The following is an 18,414-nucleotide window of genomic DNA, read 5'->3' on the forward strand; positions in this document are numbered from 1 at the left end:
GCCGAATCTTTTGTTTATTTTTATTTATTTTGTGAATGCTCAATAACATAAGAACATTGTCAACGAATTACATACATATACATATAATAAAAATAAATAAATAATAATAATAATACAAAAACAATGAAAAACAAAAGATGACATGGCGAAGAGATATGACAACTACAATTGTACTGATACAATAACATACATTATTTTGCAATGAAAGCTTTTAAGTGCATGTATTTTCTTTAAATATTTCTTCATAATATTGAATAAATCTTAGGGATTTTTTTAATTATTTATATAACGAAGAGATTTAAGAAGTGAGATTAATTCAGTGTCAAAATAAGGATAGGACAGAATACCATTTGCAAACTTTTGTTTATGAATGAAGAATTTGCCATGTAAAATAAAGAAAATAACAACGTAGCCTACTCTAGGGGTTTATTTCTATCGTCATTATAATACAAAAATATGTCTTTTAAAGTAAACTGATAGAAAGTGTCATGACCGGACGGATCAGGATGATTGTTTAGAAGCTCGAGACGACGGAATTAATATTCATGAGACAATATTTAGCCATACTAGGATTCGTAATTTCGCAAAAACCTTCAATATGGCTTCTTCCTGGAAACTCCCACTTGCTTCAGGAATGTCTTTTCTCAAGACCCGACAAGATAGAGCTTCTAAATAAATTATTACGCAAGTAATTATGACATAAACTGTACATCATGTTCATCGAAATACACGCACAGGGACGATACGTGCACTTTGTTGATTTATTGAGTTTAGCGTTTTATAATTTTAGAATTAGCCTAATGCTGTACTCATTATTACTAATATGATTTTATTTTAAACTATTCAACTATTTAAAGGCATGTGTCTACCCATCTTCTTGACAAAAAAAGAAGAAGATTTTAATTTAATTAAAAGAATCGGTTTTAAACTTTTTTTAAAGCCCCGCCCCCACCACGTCTGATTTTTCTTCTTGTACTTCTTCATTGTTACGTGTTGCTTCCGGAAGACAGGTAAAGGTGTGGCTACAGTCCAGGAGTCTCTCTCAGTCGACAGACTCGTCCTGCTAAAGTATGTTTGATTATATCTAGGACGAATTCAGAAATGGCTCTGACTCAAGAGGCGATTTTAAACACACTACTAGAAGGCAGAGGAAAGGTGAGGAACTCAGAGCTGCTCAGCAAGTTTAAAGAGCAACTAAACTGCGGTGATCCGGCAGAGAAGAAGCAGAACCGAGATCTCTTCAAGACGTGTGTCAACAACATTGCCTATGTTAAAGAATTCCAGGACACCAAGTATATAGTCCTAAGGAAAGTATACCATCACCTACTAAAAGCCTCAAACGAGGATTATGAAGATCCAGGGGAAGATGAGAAGGAACAGAAGGAAGACAGTAAGAGGTCAGAGACTGAAGCTTCACAAGCGCCACTTTCTCCAATAGAAACTGCTTTGGGAAGATGCAAGAATGTGGACTTTACACCTAAAAAGTCTTTAAATTTCACCGTTCCTCTGAAGTCTGATGACAAACATGGAGCGGAGAAGACAAACAAACCATGTGCACTTCCTTTACGAATCCCACAAGCAAACATCAGTCAGAGTCACAAGAACCCCTCGGGAACGACCGATCCTGAACGAGAACGTCAATGGAGGAGAACGACGACGGATGGAGTTAGCGACTCTCCACAGGTCCGGAGACACTTCAAGACTCCGAAACAAGCGGATGAGCCGAAGGAGCAGTCGCATCAGTTCCCGCTGGATGCCGTGGAGCACCAGTGGCTGGTGAAGTCCGCGGCGGGACAGTGGAGTCATGTGTACGGGCTTCTGCTAAAGGACGCTCAGCTCGCGGAGAAGAAGGACTTCACGTCTGGGTTCACGGCGTTACACTGGGCCGTCAAGAGTGGGAACACGGACATGGTCCGTAAGATTATTGATGTTTCTAGGAAAAGCGGACACGGCGTGGACATCGACGCCAAGTCTAACGGTGGATACACTGCGCTACACATCGCTGTCATCCACACACACACGCCTGTGATCGACCTGCTGGTCCACAAGTATGGAGCCAACGGGAATATACGGGACAACTGTGGGAAGAAGCCCTACCACTATCTGAAGAAAGAGGTTTCGGGAGAACTGAGGGAGCTTCTGGGAGAGCCGAGAGCCAGCCAGCAGGAGGCGCTGACGCTCAGAGAGGAGTGCGACCCGCAGAAACACCCCAAAATCAGGCTTTTCCCAACTCATCCGGTCGGGATCAAGAAAAAGAGCAAGCCGAGATTCCAGTTGATGTCGTTGGGAGAAGACGACAGAGCGGAGAGGGACGAGCCGGTGTCGCATAAACAGAGGCTCACGTCAGACGGCTATCCATAACTGAGCAGACGCTCATAAAAAACTGAATATTCATGTCAAACAGCCTTTATATGGGAATTCTGTTCATTTAAATTCTATTTTCACTATGAATGATTGATGACATACACTATTTTTTAAATAAAAAAAAGGAGCCGGTGTCGCATAAACAGAGGCTCGTGTTGGACGGATATCCATAACCGAGCAGACGCTCATATTCATGTGGATTATTGGGAATTTATATGGGAAATTTGGGAATCCAAAGTATTTTTGTTTATTTAAATTCTATTTTCCTTTTTTTATATGCATATATTGCAAATTATAATTCAGTACAAAAGGAAATAATACAGAACAATGAACACGAACATGTGGGGATTCAGGGAAAAGTAAAAGTAATAATAAAAAAAGAAGAAAAATTACAATTTACATAAACATTTTAAGAGCTCATATTATGTCAATCAGCCTTTATATGGGAATTCTGTTCATTTAAATTCTATTTTCACTATGAATGATTGATACATTTTTTGTTTAAACAAAGCAAAGAACGAGCCGGTGTCGCATAAACAGAGGCTCGTGTCGGACGGCTATCCATAAACCAGCAGACGCTCATTAAAAAACTGAATATTCATGTCAATAAGCCTTTATCCGGGAATTCTGTTCATTTAAATTTTATTTTCCTTTTTTTTATATTGCTAATTATAATTCAGTGCAAAACGAAATAATACATAACAATAAACACAAACATGTGGGGATTCAGAGAAAAGGAAAAAGTAATAAAAAAAAGAAGAAGAAAAATGACTAAATGTAAATGTAATAAAAAAAGAAGAAGAAGAAAAATACATAAAACTAAAATACATAATACAGGATGTTTTCAAAGCTATTTTTATTGGAGGGGATTTTTTGAAGGGATGACAATAATAACTGTAAATAATAAGCAAATACTTTGCAGTTAGGTTTTAATTTAAGGTATCTTGCTTTGTGAATATGGTATTTACCCATCATACAAAAAACAATTTTCACTATAATGATTGATGCCATACACTACTATTTCAATAATAATAATAATAATACTTTTATTCAGCAAGAACACTAAATGCACACAATAAATAAATGCTGTTCCACAAAAAAATAAACTGTTTTCAACACTGATAATAATCATAAATGTTAGTTGAGCAGCAAATCAGCGTGTTATGCATCAGATGTTGTGAAATATTCTTGTTTTAGGTGTTAAACACGAGAAGATTCATGTTTAATGCTCATTTTTAGTCATCCATAATCCAGGATTTTCCAGTAGCACCTCAATGCAGAACACGAGATCCGGGGGGCGGAGTTGGATCCAGATAAAGGGGTGGAGATTGGTAGGTTTAGGGGTGGGTTTAGGGATTAAGGGGTGGAGATGGGTAGGTTTAGGGGTGGGTTTAGGGATTAAGGGGTGGAGATGGGTAGGTTTAGGGGTGGGTTTAGGGATCAGGGGGTGGAGATGGGTAGGTTTAGGGGTGGGTTTAGGGATCAGGGGGTGGAGATGGGTAGGTTTAGGTATATGTAAGGTGGGAGGAGTTGGATCTAGATCCGACTCCTCCCCGTGGATTTCATGTTCTGCAGTGAGGACCATCTCGGATTTTGGGGACTTTTATAATACACACTGGATCTTATCTTACAATAAATGCATTTTCTTGTTCAAAAATGTAAATTATTATGCAAATAAACGTAATCTTGTGCGTGAACCTTCACTCAGTTTTGTCGTGTATATCTGCGATGTTATTTCTTGATGCGGTGATGAATAAGATCAAGACTTTATAGAGGTCAGTGTTTATTACTGACCTCAGAGCAGTGGATGATGAAATAGCAGTGGAAACCAGTGCTGGGAGTTTAAACCAACATGATGGTCTGACAAGATAAGAACTGAGCAGTTTTGCTTACAGCTGCATCTCTAGATGTTCCCATGATGCATCAGTATTAAACTCGACCCTCTGGCCTGGAGGTCCCGCACGTGTTCCTCCATCTGTGTGTTCATTAGAAGAGAAACGAGATGTCCTTCAGACACGCGTGTGCATGATTCGGCATGCGTGACAGGCCTGTATGTGTTTCATAACACTGGTGTTTCGCTAAGAGCTTATGAAGATCACTATAAAAATACAAGATTGATGTGACTTTCCATGGAGAAGTTGCATCATATTTAACCCACAAGTGTTCATGTTTTTTGGCATTGTGACATAGTTGCATGACATCTCCCCCTAAATGCATCATAAAGGCCTATATACATATATACTTACTATATGGCCTAGAGATTTATCCATTTTATTTTTTAGGCTAAACTTCAAACATCACATTATTTTTATTCATGTTTTTTTTTTTTTTTTTTTTTTTACAATTAATGTTATTTCAACGCATTTTTTACAGATATTTGCATCAATGAAACAAACACTAATGATGTACCGTGAGACAACTTTATTCACATTAAACCAAAGGTAATATAATTCATGCATCCCACATAAACACAAAACCACAAGATGGCAGCAAAACCGATGAAGTCACATTCACAGCACTAGACAAATCTCGTTTACAGTCTCGTTGAGTAAAGCTGAACCTGATCGCTATATTCCAGATGAAGTGGAGAATGGTTGCAAACACGTGACACGACAGAATAGCTTCATGTTGTCGCTATGGAGAACTAGGGGTTCTCATGTGTGACTTCAGGCCGTATAAACATGAGCACTGGACGGAAAGACCAGGGATCACCCTCGGCACAAAGGACAGAACAAACTTTCACTTGTTTAACCAGCCGAGACGCCAAATGTTCATGTGTTCCACAAGAAAAGCTAATGAAAATGAGAGAAAACATTTCTGAGAGTTCAACTTCCTCGACAATATGCAATTTAAAGCACGGAATGACTGTAAAATACACAACACACACTGATATGCATTTTCAATGTGAACGTATCAAGAGTAAGGACTATAATGGACAGAAGTAATGAATGTTCTCACAAGTTCATCCTCAAAAAATGTGTGTGTGTGTGTGTCTGGTATAATCTGCGATCTCTGGCCCGTTCATTCGCTGTTTCCATGGATGCAATACGCGCTGTTTCCCGCCAACGGGGGTGTCGAAATACTATTGGGTAAAAATTGGCAGTGGGCGGAGTCACACAGATCAAAACAAGAACAGACATTCCGCCACGGAACGCTCATTTCAGGTTTGTGAATTTCAGTATGTTTCCTAAACATCTGCAAACATATTATGGTATTTTATGCTGTAGTAGTCAAAACAATACATTCAACACCTTTAACGTATAAAAAGTTTTTTTCGTGGTTATGCGAACGTTACTTTTTAATGTTCTGTTTTGAGAATGTTATTAAAGACCATATAACTTTAACATTGAATGTTTAATACATCAGGAAACCTGGTTCAAATCAATTCATTCAATATGGAAGTTTGTTTCCGCCACAGAATAAAAAATAAAAAAGGTAATTGCGACTTTTTATCTCACAATTGCGAGCTGACATCTTAAATACATTTACAATTACCTCAGAATTGCGAGATATAAACTCGCAATTGCGAGAGAAAAAGTCAGAATTGCGAGTTTATTTCTGATTTTATAACGCGCAATTCTGAGATAAATGTACATTTATTTCTTAGATGTAAACTCGCAATTGTGAGATAAAAAGTCATAATTATCTTTTAAAATGTTTTATTCTGTGGCGGAAACAAGCTTCCATAATTCAAAGTGCTGATGAGATTTAAACTTTGTTCTGTAGATAATTTGTAAAGTTTAAAAAAATAAAATTTAAGACTATTTACTTGCTGAATTGTGATTCCCGTTTTATCCATCAACTTTTCATATTTCTTTTTTTCTGTATTTTACCGTCATTTCAACCTAAAACACTTTGTAAGCACGTTATTACTAACAGGGAATGCAAATCTAGTTCCAATTATCATAAATTATAGTGAATGTAACTATAATTGAACACTGGTTTTATCATATTGCTGGTTTATAAAAGCAATAAGCTACTCGTGGCGGAACACTCCAGTGATTTTACCATGGTTTTACAGCTGGTAAAATCACTAACACATGGCCAGTTGTTTGATCTCATTGAGAATGTTGCTCACATGTTTGTGTCAGTGACTCAGTCATATCTGTAGCTCAAACAGCAGAACACAAGATCATGGGTCACTGTGGATACATGCATTAATGCAAGGCTATTACAAAGATGCTGAATCATGCTCTCAATATACATGCAGTTAAATAATACAGACTTCAATCATTTCAAACACACTCGGTCATTACACACATTCAACATGACAGTGCCAAATGAAATTACAGGACAAAATGAATGGGAAAGAATGAAAAGTTACACTACGCTGCAGCATCAAAGCAATAACGAAGCCCTGAAATTAATAATGAATACACAATATGAGCATGAGCTTATTTTACAAAAGTGCTTCTTCCTTTTTTTTTTTTTTGGTCGTCGTTTTAGAGCGATCTGTCACACACGTCTGAAAGGACACATTCCTGGGCTCTTAAATAAAGCTTTCCATGGTTTTCGAAAAGTCAACTTGATACGACCTGCAGAGGAACTCGACTACAGAGCGAAACATGAGGGGCTTTCGCACCGGAACGAGCCACCAGTGTGTTTCCCCGAGAACTAATGGTTCCCATAGGAACGTTTTCCTGGTTGCGTTCGCACCGCCTGTAGGAACTCTGAAGTGACGTAAGACACGCTTGTTGTTGAGACTTTTATTTTGACGTCTCTGAGAACGGCAGCGCTTGCATTCTCCGTGTTCATTAGTGTACGATCTGTCTATCGGTCCTGTCTCATACGTTATTAGACAGAACTGTTACACACAGGAAGTAGACAGTGATGAAGAGTTATTAGTGTATGCCGTGTGCTTGATGTCCAGTGTTGCTGAGCACAAATACATAATCATGTTTCTCTTGTTCTCCTCAAAGTGGCGTTGGATTTTCTCCTCAGCGTAAAGGTTTAGAGGCTCATCTATCACTGTTTTACATGTTCGTAGAGTTAGTTTGTGGAGTAAATATATAGGCTATAATCTGTGTGTTTACAGCCTTTTTAAGAATGGCGAGTGCGTTCAGCCAATCAGCGAACACTAACGTCACTGATAGTTCCTATAGCGCTGGTTTAGACCGACTCTAGGGTAGGAGGGTTAGGGTTACATTAGTTATTAGCTAAATTAGTTCCTCCATAAGGAGTTCCTAGAACTGAAATCGTTCCTAGTTCCTGCGGTGCGAACGCGGCAAAATCCGGGATCTTCCGCCAATAGTTGTAGGAACTAGGAAAGGTTCCTCCGGTGCGAAAGCCCCTATGGTGTGTCAAAGCATTAACAGTCTCAGGAAAACACGTGAAAGGCAGATGTCTGGAGCGGTTCTCATGGAGTCGGGATAGTGCTGAGCAAGGCCTCGAGCTGCTCCTCTCCTAAACGCTGCTTCTCCTCCAGGTCTTTCTGGCGGATGAGTAAAGATGCGCTGGTCTGAATGAAGAGCCGGTACTCCTGCATCTGTGTGTCCGTCAGGTGCTTGGACAGAAAGCTGGAGACCAGGCGCTCCCGGCGGTCCAGGTTTTCCTTCAAGTCTTTGGCGTCCTCCCTCTGTTTGCACAGGAGACGGTAGCGGTTGTCCAGCGATTGCTGTGGATCCAGGAAAGTCAGGATTATTTTATGAGTACGTCACAATTCGGCTCATATTTAATTAAGGGAAAAAATGACATTAAATGGCCTTAAAGCTCTAATTATGGAGGCTGGTTTCCGCCATGGAATAAAAAAATATATAAAAAGGGTAATTGCAACTTTTTATCTCAGGATATTTCCGAAGAACATCTTTTAGGAAGAAACTATAAAACTGATCTCTTAGAAAGTCTTCCACAACTCGTGTCCATGAAACACATTCCATGTCCATGCATTAATATATAGATAAAAAATAAAAAAGGTAATTGCAACTCTTTATCTCACAATTACAAACCATGTGTAAATTCATAAGTCGACAGCATTGCTGAGTATTTTCTCCTTAAAACTGCCGTGAACCAAAGACAGTCTCAAAAACACGCTTTGAAATCGCTGATGTTTCTGACGTCACAAACTACCTTGTAACCAATCAGATCAACGTGTGATCGTCAACCAGTGGATCTCTGAGCTGAGGGAGTCAGTGGAGGCGGGGCTCATTTGCATATTCATAGAACCGCGGATACTAAATGAGTTTTTTTTTGTTATATTTCAAGGCATGAAGATTTTTTTTCAAGGAAAACATGCTTAAATATGTAATTTTGGTGATCAAAGATGAGTTTTAAGGAATACAATTATTAACAACAAGGGGATTTTAAAATCTAAAACTTTTGAATGGTAGTTTATATTTGAATAATCTATTTAGTCACAAAATAAATGACATCAATTAACAACAATAGTCACAAAACATGCCAGATAAATTGATTTTTGACCTCCTCACAGATTGCACTTCAGATGTTTGTCACAAGAGGGCAGTGCAATCGCAAAACTCATCGAAACTGAAGAGTGGTTTCGGTCAGGCAGTGTTGACACCATCAACATCTGATCCAGCAGAACCAGTCAATCTTAAAGCCAGATCTTAAGAAATAAGTGTTTCCCAGCACTCAACCTTTCGTGTGTTTAGGGCCCCTCCTAGCTATATCTACACACAGACACACCTCATTAAAGGGGTGGTTGATTATGATTTCACTTTTCTAGCTTTAGTTTGTGTGTAATGTTGCTGTTTGAGCATAAACAACATCTGCAAAGTTACGACGCTCAAAGTTCAAAGCAAAGGGAGATATTTGCTTTTACAGAAATTGCTTTTTAAGGACTACAACAAACTTAAAACTTTTTATGAAAATTAAACAAAAGTTTAATTTTCAAACGGCTGGTAGGAACTACAATGAGCTTCTTCATGGGTTAGTGACATCACTAACCCTAAAATGTACATAAACCCCACCCCCGGGAACGCGATTTATATATTATCATGACAGAATATGCTAATCAATGACTAGAAGATAACTACACATAAGCTGCATAAATTCATCAACTAACCATTCAGAAATGTTGTCTACATGTTGTCACTTCTTCTTGAGTCTCTCCATCATTCTGACTCCGGTTTGAACATAAAAGGTTAAACGTTTTTGACATTTTCAGGACATGAGCTGTTGTAGCTCCGCCCACTGCGCCGGGAGCAGCAGCTCATTTGCATTTAAAGGGACACACACAAAAATGGCGCGTTTTTGCTCACCCTCAAAAAGTGACAACTTTAACATGCTGTATAAAAATATCTGTGGGGTATTTTGAGCTAAACTTCACACACACACTCTAGGGACATCAGAGACTTATTTTACATCTGTAACCTTTACGTGTGTAATGAACTCACCTTCTCCTCTGCGTCCATGCTGTCGTCCGCAGCGCTGAGGGCGTTCTCCACACGGGCCAGACGAGCGGACAGGCAGAGAAGAAGACTCACCACCCGCTCCAGGTCTCCTATAAATTGTGTGTATCGCTCGAGCTCGGCTGGCACACAGCTCTCCCGCACCAGAGCCTCCATAGCCTCGCCACACACACCGTTCGCCTTCGCCTCGCCCTGGACGCCGGACCGGACCTCCTCCAGACACTTCAAACGCTCCTCTATACGTGCTATCAGCCATCTCTATACGGGAGAGGAACCATAGACAACACATGTTTATTTGTAATAATAACTCAATAATTATAGGCAGGGTTTGAAATTAACACCCGTTCAACCTGCCAAATGCGGGTAAAAATCATCTGACGCCATCAAATCACAAGCCAATTTGGCGTGTTAATTAGGGTACGTTAACACGACAACGATATGCTTAAAACGTACAAGCGACGCCATTGTCAAAATGATCCCCATTCACACGGATCCACGAAAACGACAAAAAACGCTGCATTCTGCTGCCAGGCCAGTAGATGGCGATCAAACAACACGTGATATGCATGTGCATGACGTCATCATCTTCAGATATTCAAGTTTTTGTTGTATACATGGAGGCCGTTTTCAAAAACGTGCACTTTGAAAAGTTTTATAAACACCCCTCACTATGTTTACTCAGTTTGCTTAGCCTGGGAAAACCCAGACAACTTCCGGCAAATTTAGATTTGCTCTGCAAGTAGTCTGGCAAAGAGCTCATTCAAGGCCATTTCTAATCCGTCGAAATCGCGGCACCAATCAGAAACGTTGAGGCGGGCTTTACACGATGACGATCGCTCTGATTGGTTTTAGGTCTATCCAATTGCGCCCAGAGGCATTTGAGCGACGTCCGTTGGTGACGTCCCTTTGGAAATTAGTTATTAATGAAGCTTTGCCAGACCATAACTCAGTTACTACTGAGAATGGTCTGGTTTTAACCAGGCTACAGTTTGCTGGGAGTTCTTGTAAGACAAATCTGCACAGATTTAGCACATATACTCGTGAGTCATGATATATTAAATACAGCGTATTGCACAGAATCTGCTCATATCTGGCGTACTTGAACACACACGTCACTACACAACAGACAACGGCACACTTGTTAATTTGCATTGAAGCAATAGTGAAGATTAAAAAACATTTGGTGAACAGAAATCCTAACAAAAATTTATGTTCTTTGTCCTGTATTGATCTGTCCAGCTAAAACACATTTTTTGGTGAAAAGAATGAGGATGGAGGAGATGCTGGATGACAGGATTTTGTTCTAATAAGAAATGAATGTATGAAATCCAAATTTTTCAATATATATATATATATATATATATTATATATATACATTTCTTTTTTTTTTCTTGGCTAGTAGAAGTTCTTAATAGCTGGTAACTTAAAAATTTAGTAGCAAATTGGCCAGTGAGTGAAAAAGTTCGACCCTGAGCTCTGAGGTCAAGGTATGTGATTTCTCTCCAGTCAAGCATTGTGAACGGTCTTGCTACACTCTCTACTTGATGTACACATATCAACTGTAATAAACTCTTTTTTACATTAGTTAATGTTAGTGCATTGACTAAAATTAAATAACAATGAGCATGTGTATTTATACATCTTTGTCATTGTTAGTTCATGTTTGGTCAGGTCCATTAAATAATGTTAACAGATGAGATGTGAGTAATGTATTAGTAAATGTTGAAATGGATTTTAAAGGGGTCATGACATGGATTTTTTTTTAAATTATTTTAATTTGCCCCCTGAGGGTCACCTATAATGTTAATAAAGTTCATAGAAAATAAAAAAAATCATGCGCACATTTTTTTATTATTTTCATCCCTCATCTGACCGAAATGATCCGTTTTTAAGGCGTGGAGTAAATGCCACTGTTATGATTGGCTAACGTCACTGCATAGGAAACGGTATCAACACACACTCGCTATCGCATGTAAGTCTTATGAAAATATTATCCATATAAAACCATCATTTACAGACAAAGCATTATGAATGCCTATGGTGCGATGATGATGATTGGTCGATGTCTCGCTCTGGAGGCGGGTATATGCAAATGTATTTACCCGTGTGACATCACCGATCCTACAATATCAAAACGAGCTGTTTTCGGAGCTTGATTAAAAAAATGCTTTGTTTATAATGAGGATGTTTTAAGCTCTGAAACTCGCAGGATGATTTAATGGAACAAAGAACTCTTATTTTTTATGATGTCAAGATTATTAAAAAATGTAGTTAGTTCATGTTAACTAATGTTAATAAATTGCACCTTATTGTAAAGTGTTGCCTAAATATATTGTGGCAGGAAAAACGTATGTGAACCCTTTAGATTTAGCTTCATTTCTGCATAAATTGATCGAAATAGACAAACAGACTTGATTGTTAAAACTGTTGTTCCTATATTCTACAAGGTGGAGATTATATGTGAATCCCTAGGCTAATGACTTCTTAGTTTTTGAGTAGTAGATCTACAGTCTTCATCAGTCTGTGTACATAATGCAAATGCAAAATCAAATATTTGAAGGATTAAGTAAATGCCACGCATCACCTCTTTTTCAGAGCAATGCGCACAATGCTGTATTAATCTGATTAACTTGTCCACATGCTAAGGGTTCAATCACGTTAACCAAGCATGCTATAACTCATTACTAGACAAAGGCAAAAAATATGCGTTATTGCGGTAACACTTTACAATAAGGTTCATTATTTAACATTAGTTAACTACCTTAGTTAACATGAACTAAGAATGAACAATACTTCTACAGCATTTATTAATCTTAGTAAATATTAATTTCAACATTTACTAATACATTAGTAAGATCAAAGGTTGTATTTGTTAACATTAGTTAATGCACTGTGAGCTAACATGAACTAACAATGAACAGCTGGATTTTTATTAACTAACATTAACAAAAATGCATAAATATTGTAACAAATGTATTGATCATTGTTAGTTCTTGTTAGTTAATACATTAACTAATGTTAACTAATGAACCTTATTGTAATAGTGTTACCATTATTGCTTTAGTCTGACTGAAAAGAGTTTGAAGTTTGGACATGGATCTTGCACAGCATAAAAGATTGAAATCTGTGGGGGAAATAAGGCCTGCATCACCAACATCATTCTATATAACATTATTATACTTTCCAGTACCTTCTTGTCGATGATATCCATTTCTGTGTTGCACAGTTCTTCTTTTTGGTTTGAGAGAACGGACTCATCATTGTCACAAACTGGCATCTCAGTGCTTTAAAAACAAAATCAAACATGCAGTGAAAATACAAATGAAAGTTTAGGAACAGAGCCATTTTTTTATAACCTATAAAAGGACAAGATGCTTTAATTAAAGCCTTTATATATATAATGCATTATAAAAGTGTTTTAATGCATTATATGATCACATGAATAATTGTAACCACATATTATAATACATTATAATGAGGGCTTGACATTAACTTTTTTGCTCATCAGACACTGTGACGAGTGGTTTTTCAAAGTTACAGCCACTCAGCATTTTCATTGGACACAATTTTGACATCGATAACATGGGGGAAAACTGCCATATAGATATTTTTAATATTATCTCATAATTTGGGAGCAGGTTTATTAGGCTGCTGTCACTTTAAGACCTGACGCACGGATCCATTATACTGTTACACATGCGTTTTCTTTCTCGACTGTTTACGTTCACTTAAAACATGACTGACTGTTTACATGAATACTCGTCAAGACTGGGATTTTGACATTATTTTGTGTGTGTATTCGACTGTTTAAGCGCAATAAGCAGCGAAAAATAACTCAATTAGTGCTGAGAGGCGGCTTTATGTGCGCAAACTTCGGGTTTGAGAACAAAATCTGCGGGAATGAGTAAAATTATGCGTAACATAATTGTAACATAACCCTGTAACAGCAACAATATTCATCAGGAGGAAATTAAATGAGTGAGTGAATGGAGGCGGGTTTGTGTGTCACTCGCTGTCAGAGAGAGAGAGAGAGAGAGAGAGAGAGAGAGATGAGAGAGATGAGAGAGAGAGAGAGAGAGAGAGAGAGAGAGAAAGAGCAGCTGGTATCATGTATCTATTCTGTGGATAATGAGTATTGGAAGCGGTTCAGATATTTCAGTATCGATATGTATCGTAAAATTTATATTTTGACAACACTACATTGCACTTAGTTTAATATTTCAGATGCCTTTTTAAAAGACTACAATTGAAAAATGTATATCATATAAAATTCAACCAGCCAAAGTGGCGAGTAGGAGTGACTGCGTTACACTCCACTGCAGAAATACAGCAGTGTTAATGTCAAGCCCTGATTATACTACCTATCATTATAATCTACATTATGAATACCTTTATAATGCATTATGCATAAGGGCTTTAAGTGTTGACGTGTATATGTGCAGTAGTCACCTGTGCGCAGCTGTTTCTGGGTTATTAACCGTCTGTTTTTTCTTGTAGTGCTCCTCCATTAGAAGATTATCTTCAGATAACAGCTGCTCCATCAGCATGAGTGCTGTCTTCCTATTGGTTATAGGGTAAAGAGTGCGAGCTAATGATTGGTCAGCTGAGACCACTTCCTGAACAAGCACCTCCCACTTGAGTTTGTCCAACTTCGGCGCCCTGTTTTCAATCACAAGAGGGCCGTCTTCCTCCTTTATATCCCTGTCTTGATCCCCGTTAAGTGCAGGTGCCAGGCTGGACTCGTGAATGCCAGGTGGTGTCGTGATGGGTGTGGTTTCATTCGTTCCATACGGGTCAGGTGGTGCATTTTGGGGTTCAGTCAAAGTTGGTGTTTCAGGAGATGAACAATTTGCCTCATAAGTCGAGATCCGCAGACTAGGATCTGTCCCGACTCCATGAAGGAGAGAAACCTCTTGACTGGAGACAGATGTTTCACTCTTATCTTGAGAAAAAACCTCCTGCTCCTTGCTGTAATATATCAAAATAAACGTAAATTATAACAATGCCTTCAAAGAAATGTACCTGATAACTAGATATTTACATTTTAAAGTTTTTTTTAATTCATATGCCCTCGTAATCTTTAATCAAAAACATTAACCTTAATATCCTCCATAACTGACTGGCATTCAGATCTGCCTTATTTAGTTAGCAACGGCCAACTTCATACAATCCAAGAAAGGGAAGAAAAGGCTATTGTAACTTTGCATGACTTTAAAGAAAACGTAAGTCGTGTTTGCTCTAGTCTTGCGTGGCCAGAACCTCAGACTGACGGCAGCTTTCATTGGCCTAGGACCGCCCAGAGCTTGTCTGATTGACATGTACAGCAACCAATCACAGTTCGGTTTGTTCCGCGTCATGTTTAGGGGCATGAAAATGTAAAGTCGATGTCCCTACAATAACAGACCGGTGTGTAAAACTCTTGGACGTATTTCAAAGAGTCTATGCCGCAAACTTTACATACTTCACATACGTTTAGATGGATCCTGATTGTCTAGATAGAGATATAAACATGACGAAACTCCTGAAGCGTTTCCAATTTTGTGTGCCATATGCATTAGAAGTTCAGCCAACGGTCCGTGGACATGACGTCTGAGGCTGAGACTATGTTTGCTCAATAAAAAAATCTGCGACAATGCTGACTATGGGTAGTTTCACACTGAGCTTAAATACAGTTGAGTAGTTACACGACCAAGTATGGTGACACAAAATAAAACGTGGCGCTTTTTCTAAGCGGGTAAAAAGGATAACTATAATGTATGGCGGAATAGCACTTGGGAGCACTTCGACTCGGCGCAGTAAAAAGTCACGTTGGTTCTAATGACAGAAGTGACAGGGAGAGGATTTTTTAGGCGTGACTTTTTACTGCGCCGAGTCGAAGTGCTCCCAAGTGCTATTCCGCCATACATTATAGTTATCCTTTTTACCCGCTTAAAAAAAGCGCCATGTTTTATTTTGTGTCACCATACTTGGTCGTGTAACTACTCGTGTAACTGTATTTAAATAGGGAAAACGTGGAGGTGTTTGGTCGCTTCTAGTTTCATCTCTGTTTGGTCCCTAATGAATGAACTGGGCTAAGCTAAGTGCTATCAAAGTGTCGCCGCGCGCCAGAGCGATTGAGTGCACGCACTGAGACGAGAGAGGTATGTATCAACTCGTCTTAGTTAAGGGAATAACAGTTTAATATGAAAAAACGGTGGAGTGTTCCTTTAAAGTTTACAATACTGTTTTTTTTGTGTGTAAATTGACTTGCATTGATTAATTGTTCACCAACGGACTAGCAATCTGCGCTAACATAGTCAATATGGTTTCAATTTTAAATTTCATGAGGACCGCTAAGATTTCATAAGTAAGAGCAAAAGTAACTACTTGCAGACTTGCCTTGGCAAGTACCACTAATGAATGCATTTAAAGCAATGGATTTAGATATACCTGACTTCCAGTATGATTCCACCAGGTCCAGTGGAGTGACCAGGCATGGACAGAACAGTGTCAACTTTAGGTTTACGTCCATTGTGTGAAGCTATATGGATTTCATCATTATTGGAGGATGAATGCTTTGCAGAATTGGTTAGGAGTGGGTTCTCAGGGCCTGCCTGAGAGTTATCCCCGGTGCTGAGAATCTTCCTCGGTGTGTGCCTTCCTTCAGCAAGAAATGACACCGTTCTCTTCTCTGTGCCGGGCATGGCCTTCTTGTCCTGAAGTTGGTCAAGCTGCTCAGAGCTTTTGCTGAGAACTTCAGGTTTCGTGATAATGGACACACCAAGTTCCTCCATAGATTTCCCTCTCGGAGCTCTGATTTGTACCCACTGCTCATCATGGACAGATGCTGTGCGACTATGATGGACTAGTTTATCTTCTACTTTTCTTTGAGCACTGAAAAAGAAAGTTCCACTAAAATTAGGAACAGAAATGTCTTAATAACCGCGTTTCCATTACAGTTCTGTGCGCAAACTTTTGAGATATGTTCTAAATGTTGATAAAAAAGTATTGCGAAATGACGGCGTTTCCATTAACAGATGTTATGCACATAAGCGTAATTTTTTACTTATCGAGAATTTTTCCCTCGCGATAAGTCATTCCAAAAATCATGGCAATGGATGTTAGTAGTTTTATGTATATCCCAGCCACCGCAATGGCAATTATATTGAATCGAAGGAGACTCAGGAGTGTTACCCAAGCATTAATGGCAAGGAAAGACCCTTATACTTGGGAACGGCACATTTGAGGTGTTTCTCCCTCCTATCTGCTTCAATGTCTTGATAAATAGTGGGATTTCTTTGTTGTTTAGAATCCAGTATTCCCTTGATTAGGGATGGCGAAAACAAAAAAATTTCTTGACCGACCACCGAGCCTCATTAGCTGGTTGAAACCGGTTAACGATTAGTTTAAAATATGCTACGCTATTTGAAATAACAGCCATTTCGAGCCGCGCCTGCAATTTCGCAACTCTGTCGCTCTGCCTCCCGCTCACACACACACTGCGCCGCCCTTCCACTCACGTCACTTTTTTAAAATCCCCTACAGCGTGAAACATGAGTCCCGCAAACGCGGCGCCGAGGAGCTTGTATGTAATCGGAGGACAAATGGCTCCTTATTTTCGAAATGGTTTGAGTACAAGGTGATCGCGTTGAAAATAAAGGCATTTGTCTAGTGTTAGAAGCTCATTTGAAACATTGCCGCGGCTCATTTAAGAAAATGACAGCTCCGAAGAGACGCCGCTTTAGTTTGAGGTAGTGCTAACAATAATAAAGAAAGATGACGATCATCATCACCTTATCTGTTACCACTGAAATGTAGATGTAATATATTTCCAAATCTAAGCCCATCTTATGCGGAATTTTGCCTAATAGACTGCAACACGATAAAACCAATGGATAAAACAGGCACCATCAGAATGCGTAAAAGACGCACCGGCCAAGGCAGGTCTAACTCACTGTGTGCCTTCTAATAACGGACAGAACTCTTTTGTATAATTTTGTTCACTTCACACTAAAAAAAAGATCTTGGAATGAGATGGCTAACGGTAGTAGCGTTTAGTCCACTGTCTATAATAGCCTAATTTAGAGATCACTTTTTTTTTTTTTTACCGCCTACCAACAACTTTTATTCGGTTAACGTTGATACGGTCAACCATCGGTCAAACGGTAATCGGTTAACATCCCTACCCTTGATACTTTGGTCTTTTATGAGTTTAATGAAGAACTCTGTCTCGTCTTCTTTCCAAACATATTGCGTCATCTTTAAAGAATGATCGACTTTTACGGACGTCATGTGACCTGTAAATGCGAAAAAACTGTTTCCATTGCAGTTTTGCGAAATATTTATTTCTCGAATTGCCTGAGGATACCACATGCGAGCATAAAAACGATATGATATGGGAGTTTTTGCGAAATTGACGTTTCCATTGGGTGTATTTTCAATGTGCAACATTAATTTGCGCAATTTGAAGGGTAATGGAAACGCGGCTATTGTTTACATTTGTAGTCAAACTCAATTCTGTTCAAACTGAGGTTATAATGAATACAGGATAGACATTCTAATCTCTGTTATTCTATTGAGCAATACAAGTAATAACAAGTCACCTTGAAATAGCCATGTTATGAATGGCTGACAACTCATCCAGATGTTTCCGAACCTATGGAACAAAAATCCAACAAAGTGTTAGTGGAACATTGGAGCAACT

General features: G+C 38.8%; 2 protein-coding genes across 5 annotated transcripts in view; one reads left to right on the plus strand and one right to left on the minus strand.

Annotated features, from left to right (window-relative positions):
* The first annotated feature begins 976 nt into the window (after nucleotides 1-976).
* Nucleotides 977-4,067, plus strand: sowahaa (sosondowah ankyrin repeat domain family member Aa). Of its 4 annotated transcripts, none has more exons than XM_082141379.1 (2): nucleotides 977-3,741; nucleotides 3,826-4,067. In XM_082141379.1, the coding sequence occupies exon 1, from the start codon at nucleotides 1,102-1,104 to the stop codon at nucleotides 2,359-2,361; it is 1,260 nt and encodes a 419-aa protein (XP_081997505.1). In that variant the 5' UTR covers nucleotides 977-1,101; the 3' UTR covers nucleotides 2,362-3,741; nucleotides 3,826-4,067. The 4 variants fall into 4 exon arrangements, with proteins under 4 accessions (XP_081997505.1, XP_081997504.1, XP_081997506.1 ...); XM_082141378.1 differs by having other exon boundaries at nucleotides 3,868-4,067; XM_082141380.1 differs by having other exon boundaries at nucleotides 977-3,699.
* A 703-nt stretch (nucleotides 4,068-4,770) lies between these two features.
* shroom1 (shroom family member 1) overlaps nucleotides 4,771-18,414 on the minus strand; it is a 57,983-nt gene continuing 44,339 nt past the window's right edge. Inside the window, exons 3-8 of the mRNA XM_082141207.1 lie at nucleotides 18,314-18,366; nucleotides 16,161-16,604; nucleotides 14,181-14,699; nucleotides 12,922-13,015; nucleotides 9,717-9,989; nucleotides 4,771-7,978 (exon numbers count right to left, since the gene is read on the minus strand). Of these exons, the coding sequence (XP_081997333.1) occupies nucleotides 7,721-7,978; nucleotides 9,717-9,989; nucleotides 12,922-13,015; nucleotides 14,181-14,699; nucleotides 16,161-16,604; nucleotides 18,314-18,366 (1,641 nt within the window). The 3' untranslated portion in view covers nucleotides 4,771-7,720. The remainder of the gene's footprint in view (nucleotides 7,979-9,716; nucleotides 9,990-12,921; nucleotides 13,016-14,180; nucleotides 14,700-16,160; nucleotides 16,605-18,313; nucleotides 18,367-18,414) is intronic.

This window comes from Leuciscus leuciscus (assembly GCF_965113295.1).
Source record: "Leuciscus leuciscus genome assembly, chromosome: 16".
Taxonomy (NCBI): domain Eukaryota; kingdom Metazoa; phylum Chordata; class Actinopteri; order Cypriniformes; family Leuciscidae; genus Leuciscus; species Leuciscus leuciscus.

Bases quoted from the DNA above. Each gene is read 5' to 3' on its own strand.
- sowahaa (XM_082141379.1), top strand. From the start codon at position 1,102: ATGGCTCTGACTCAAGAGGCGATTTTAAACACACTACTAGAAGGCAGA.